Here is a 6,452-nt window from a genome sequence, read left to right as displayed (position 1 = left end):
CCAGGCCAGTCAGCAAGTTCTAGTTGCCCCACAGTGTCCCCTCCATTTCTAGCCTCCTCGCCTGTGTCTGCTGCCACACGGCTGCTTAGGAGCTGGTGTCCTCACCAGCACTGCTCTTTCTGGGAGCAGTTCCCAAAGTCAGAGTCAGGGGTGCTCAGTGGCCGTGGGAGCTGGCGGGGGTGCAACCCCTCCCCAGCTTTCCAAGCCTCTGGCCCCTCCAAAGGGCTCCCAGCCTCTCAGCACTTGGAAGCCTTTGTGCCCACATTAAGTCTTGCAGCAAGAAGCTCCAAACACTGCCATCATACTAACAACATTTTATTTCTTAAAAGAAAAAACTAAGTTTAAAATATGTACATCATCTATATTTCAGTCTTTTCTCTAAAACTTTAATTCCCCAAATGGCCGGAACATAAGCAGACACAGAGGACCATGGTGACCTGCAGAAAGGAAGTGAGAGGCACTGGTCTCCTGGTGGTTTTCATTCTAGGATCAGGTAGGAGCTGAGCGCTTTGCTCCGCAGGTTCTTCATCTCCTCGAGCACCTTCTCTCCTGCCTTCTCCGTTGGCGGTGCTTGGTCTTTCACCTCTCTAAATAGATATATATATATAAAACACAAACCCGATGAGAACACATCAGGGCACCTTTTAAAACTTCAGTTCACCCATCACCACCCTGCTTCTGGGCCCAGTGTCACCAGTGATGCCTCATGAAGATGGGAGGAGCTGTTTATACACAAACACAGAATAAACCATACTTTGTGATCATTTAGTTACCAGTGAAAACACCTGGCTGAAGGTGATTCCAACCTGATTTCCTGTCTCAGTTGCACTAGGTTCTTAGCAGAGCCAAGTGACCTAAACTCTCAGCCTCCGTTTCCAGAGGTACACGTGGTGGGAATTCCCATCTCTGAGGATTGTTGCAAAGAGAAATGAGAACTTATGCATGGACATCCCGGCACGATGGCTTCTAAATGCTCAGTGGGCAGGAGCTGATTCTTTATGAGTAAAGTGGACACACAGTATCTCTGACTCTGACAATGGCTTTGGAACGGGGGACTGCACCTGGGTCGAGGAGTGGCTGATGTGGAGCCTGGATGTTGCTGGCATGGTGAAGGGTAGAACTTTCCAAATACCTGGGAGGACAGGATTAGTGTATTTGGTTGAAAGCACAGATGTCTAAGGATGGTGAGCTCAGCTATATGATCTGTCCAGTTAGAAGAATTCAAGACAAAATTAAGTGCTTCTCTGTGTTCACAGCAGCACTATTGACAATAGCAAAGACATGTAAGCCACCTAAGTGTCCATGAACAGAGGAATGGATAAAGAAGATATGGTACGTATACACACTGGAATATTACTCAGCCATAAAAAGTATGAAATAATGCCATCTGCAGCAACATGGATGGACCTGGAGATTATTATACCAAGTGAAGTCAGGAGAGAAAGACAAATACCATGATATCACTCACATGTGGAACATAAAAAATTAATACAAATGAACTTATTTACAAAATAGAAACAGACTCGCAGATCTGCGGTTGCAAGGGGGAGGGGGTGGGGGGGATGGACTGGGAATTTGGGGTTAGTAGATGCAAACATTATGTAGAGAATGGACAAACAAGGTCCTTCTGTACAGCGCGGGGAACTATACTCAATGTCCTATGATAAACCATAATAGAAAAGAATATGAAAAAGAATATATGTATAACTGAATCACTTTGCTGTACAGCAGAAATTAACACAACATTGTAACTCAACTATACTTCAAAAAAATAAAATTAAGTGCTTGTGAAATATTTCCTAAGGACAGTGAAACTTCCTAAAGTTTTGGCAAATGCCTGAAAGTTTTGAAAAAGGAGAAGTATCTCAAAATGAAAAAATTAAAACTTCCCTAATGCATATAATTAAAAAAATTAATTGGCACCACTTTATGAAATCTGTCTAAAAATATATAGTTCATGTCAGTCCTTAAATATATTAATGGCTGAGTGATATTGTGATAATCTAAGGGGAGCTGAATGATGTGTCAACAACTAAAGTCACTCACACAGTTTCTTGGATATTTTGCAATATAATTCTCCTTAGTAGGTCTTGAGAGGGTGAGATCACCATCAAGATAGTAAGGAAGCTCTTGGGTTGATTACAGCCTTCAAGAAAGAGCAGATGATTCTTTGCATCCATGAAAATAAGTATTTGCCAGAAACCAAATTGACAGCAGTCTTCATGGGGACATTAAGTATCACTGATGTGTTTTTTATTTCTGTCCGTCTGTCCAAGCTCTCATGTGTGTCTGTCTGACACTCTGTCTGCTTCCAGCTGAAGCTGAAGGAGGTGAAAAAAGGCACAAGTAAGGACTGAAAAGACAGAACTGAGCATCGGGTCATGCTTGGTATACAGGGAGAGAATTTCAGAACTGAATCTCTTGTAATAACCTATAAGGGAAAAGAATCTGAAAAAAACAGATACACACACATACGTGAGAATCCCATGGACAGAGGAGCCTGGTGGGCTGCAGTCCATAGGGTCCGACAGAGTTGGACATGACTGGAGCGACTTAGCACACACAGTGGTGGTGGTTGAATTGGTAAGTTGTGTCTGACTCTTTGGACCCCATGAACTGTAACCCACCAGGCTTCTCTGTTCATGGGATTTTCCAGGTAAGAATACTGGGGTGGGCTGCCGTTTCCTTCCCCATATTTCATATTTATATATATACATATACACACATCACTGTGCTGTACACCTTAAACTAATACAACATTGTAAATCAACTATACTCCAATAAAACTTTGAAAAAAATCATCTGTGAGATATCATTGGAATACTATACAGCCAATAAACTGATAATTATATTGATAATTTTGGCACATGAAAAAATGTACAAAAATAATTTAAACTGCAAAATAGGTGAATTCAAAATGCCATGGATCTATTTATTGAAAATGTGTGAAATGTATGTGTATTTTGAAAAAAAAAATAACTTGGTGTGCAGAAAATGCTTAGAGTTATTGTTGTTTTTTCTGTTTTTTTTTTTTTTGGTAAAGTGGCTGAAATACATTAAAAAAGAAGAGGGAATTTTTTTCTTTGGGTGAAGATATATATTTCTTTTAATACTCATTTGATAATCAAATGGCATTTGATACTACTTTCTGTAGTCAAAATGGCGAAAAAACCAGGTGAAACAGCAAGTAAACAATGAGGTATTGGGTATTACCCTGCTCATGGGGCAAACTGTTCTAAGTCCAGGGGTAGTTTTTCAAACTGAAAAAAAAGGTTTTATTTAAAACTCTTAGCCATATGTTTGAAACCTGAAACAAAATGCAAAGTGCATCTCTTTGTTGAGGCGTCAGATGTACTATGTAGTATAGCATATTTTGTTGCTAAATAGCTGATTAAAACAGATGCTCACTGAAATTCTATTAAAATTTTTTCCCCCTAAATTTTGTTTTAGAAGCTGCTAATCTACTTTCTGAGAAGTGCTGGTTTGCTATAGGTTTCTGTTACTATTACAAATGAACCAAAGGAACCCCTTGCTCCTCTAAGATATGTGGGCATTCCTTTCTGAAAAGGCAGGGCCTCCTCCAAACACCCTGAACAAAGAAGACAAGCTAAAAAATTTACAGCATACACAAGGAAGGGTAATTATCCTTAATATATGAGGCATTCTTATAAATAAGAATAAGATAAAGACTTTCTGCAATATAGGCAAAAGAGCCCCAGATAAAAGAAGAAAAATATTTGATAAGTGTAGGAAAATTTTTACCATCACTTATAAATGAAGAAGTTAAAATTAAAACAATAATGTGGTCATTAAAAACCTATCATATTGGAAAAGAAGAAAAAAACGTCTGATAATATCCACGTTGTTCAGGGCATTTGATTGTGGGCATCCTGACCTCTGCTGGTAGGATGTTTGTTGATATTTTCCTGGATGGCGCAAAGCACTATGTATTAAAACCTTAAAATGAACATGGATTTAGTGTTTATGTTTCAAAGTTTATCCTAAGGAGACAGTTTGATAAGTTTGCAAGGAATTATGGCACTAGGAAATTTGCTGAAGCCCTACTGGCAAGAGCAAAACACTGAAGAGTTGACATGATCATCAGTAGAAAGATCGGTTAGCACATGATGGTATATCTACCAGTAAGATATAAAGACGGATATCTATATTTATAAACATATGATAACAATATGCTAAATGAAAGTCTAGAAGATAAAACAATATGAACAATATGATAGAATTCACTTAAACACATACAGTTGGCCCTTTGTGTCCATAGGTCCAGCATTTTCAGACTCAACCAACCCCCAGGTGGAAAAAAATATGAGAAAGTTCCAAAAAGCAAAACTTGAATTTGCTGCATGCTGAAAATTATTTAAAAATCATTTACACTGGATGAGGTATTATAAGTAATGCAGAGATGATTTAAAGTATAGGAGGATGTGTACAGGTTATAGGCAAATTCTACGCCATTTTACATAAAGGACTTGAGCATCCACAGATTTTAGTACCCAGGCTGAGGGGTGTCCTGGAACCAATCCCCCATGGATACTGTGGGACGATTGTATATACAGTTTAACAAAATACAGTAGGTGTTTGTGAGTTATTTAAATAATTAAAGTATTAATACTTGGAAGACCACATACCAAAATGTACAAGGTACTGACCCTGGGTGGTAGGATTATTGTTTTTATTTCATTCTTTATATTTTTCTATATTTTCTAACATTTTAATAATTTAAAAAGACTTAAATAATTCTAAAAGGATATCTGGAATTTCAAACTTACAAACCATATGAACTCTAGTGGTTATTTCCTTTACCAAAGTATTCTTCAAAACCAAGTTCTGAAGGATGATGGTGATGTCTGCCTAGCTAGCTGTCCCTGATTCAGAGATGCAGGAAAGGGTTCACATGTGTAGAGCAAGCACCCGGAGAGGTGTCCTCACACTGGCATCTCATGGAATCTTCACAACCGCCTGGGAGAGAGGTTTTGTTTTCTGCACGTTCTGAATGGGGAGACTGAGGCCCAGTGACTGAAGATAAGCAACGAGGCTGGAGGTGGCATGGGTGGTAAATAGGATACATGTCTAAATACCTAAAGCACTGGAAACGTGTCTCTTTGGACATGTTTTTAGATTCAAACAGTTCTGTATGTCATGTAGGACAAATTTTATCCTGGGCTACCTCTTCCTAAGGCATAAAGCATTCACTTACTTCTCTTTCTTGGTGTCCCTGTAATCCAGCATTGGGAATTCCGCTTCGATCATTTCTGGAGTCAGCATAATGTCCATACTCTGTTCACAGAGCTCACTGAAAGGAAGAAAATAGAAAAGTACTGCAATCATTTAAAAGTTACATGATTCCTTCAACATTAATCACACCTATACTTCTTGGATCTACATTAAAGAAAGTATAAGACTGATAAATAGCTTTCTATTAAAAACAACAGTAGGAATGGTTATTTATAAGCAGAGAATAACAAGCAGTTTAAAAATGGGGTTTGTTGTTATAGTTGTTGTTGTTCAGTGGCTAAGTCATGTCCGACTCTTTGTGACCCTATGGACTGCAGCAGAACAGGCTTCCCTGACCTTCACTATCTCCTGGAGTTTGCTCAAACTCATATCCATTGAGTTGATGATGCCATCCAACCATCTCATCCTCTGTCACCCCCTTCTCCTCCTGTCCTCAATCTTTCCCAGCGTCAGGGTCTTTTCCAATGAGTCGGCTCTTTGCATCAGGTGGCCAAAGTATTGGAGCTTCAGCTTCGTCATCAGTCCTTCCAATGGATATTCAGGGTTGCTTTTCTTTAGGATTGACTGGTCTGATTTCCTGTCCAAGGAACTCTGAAGCGTTCTCTAGAACCACAGTTCGAAAGCATCAATTCTTTGGTGCTCAGCCTTCTTTATGGTCCAACTCTCACAGCCATACATGACTACTGGGAAAAACCACAGCTTTGACTACACAGACCTTTGCTGGCAAAGTGATGTCTCTGCTTTTCAATACACGGTCTAGGTTTGTCATAGCTTTCCTTCCAAGAAGCAAGCGTCTTTTAATTTCACAGCTACAGTCACCGTCCACAGTGATTTTGGAGCTCAAGAAAATAAAACCTGTCACTGCTTCCAGTTTTTCCCCTTCTATTTACCATGAAGTGATGGGATCAGATGCCATGATCTCAATTTTTTTAATACTGCGTTTCAAACCAGATTTTTTCATTTTCCTCTTTCACCCTCCTCAAGAGGCTCTTTTATTCCTCTTAATTTTCTCCCATTAGAGTGGTATCATCTGCATATCTGAGGTTGTTGATATTTCTCCTGGTAATCTTGATTTCAGCTTGTGATTTATCCAGCCTGGAATTTTGCATGATGTTCTCTGAACAGGAGTTAAATAAGCAGGGTGACAATATACAGCCTTGTCATACTCCTTTCCCAATTTTGAACCAGTTGTTTCATGT

At 39.3% G+C, this 6,452-nt stretch overlaps 1 protein-coding gene across 2 annotated transcripts in view; it reads right to left on the bottom strand.

Annotated features, from left to right (window-relative positions):
* Window positions 1–299: 299 nt before the first annotated feature.
* The window catches only part of CFAP221 (cilia and flagella associated protein 221), a 138,535-nt gene continuing 132,382 nt past the window's right edge, over window positions 300–6,452 (bottom strand). The window contains exons 23-24 of one of the 2 annotated variants that reach the window (XM_010860794.1): window positions 5,216–5,311; window positions 300–587 (exon numbers count right to left, since the gene is read on the bottom strand). In XM_010860794.1, the coding sequence (XP_010859096.1) occupies window positions 479–587; window positions 5,216–5,311 (205 nt within the window). In that variant the 3' untranslated portion in view covers window positions 300–478. The remainder of the gene's footprint in view (window positions 588–5,215; window positions 5,312–6,452) is intronic. The other variant, XM_010860795.1, reaches the window with a different exon arrangement.

This window comes from Bison bison, unplaced genomic scaffold (genome assembly GCF_000754665.1).
Source record: "Bison bison bison isolate TAMUID 2011002044 unplaced genomic scaffold, Bison_UMD1.0 scf7180017864471, whole genome shotgun sequence".
NCBI lineage: Eukaryota > Metazoa > Chordata > Mammalia > Artiodactyla > Bovidae > Bison > Bison bison.
Note: the sequence above shows the minus strand (reverse complement) of the source record. Positions and strands in the feature narration are given on the sequence as shown.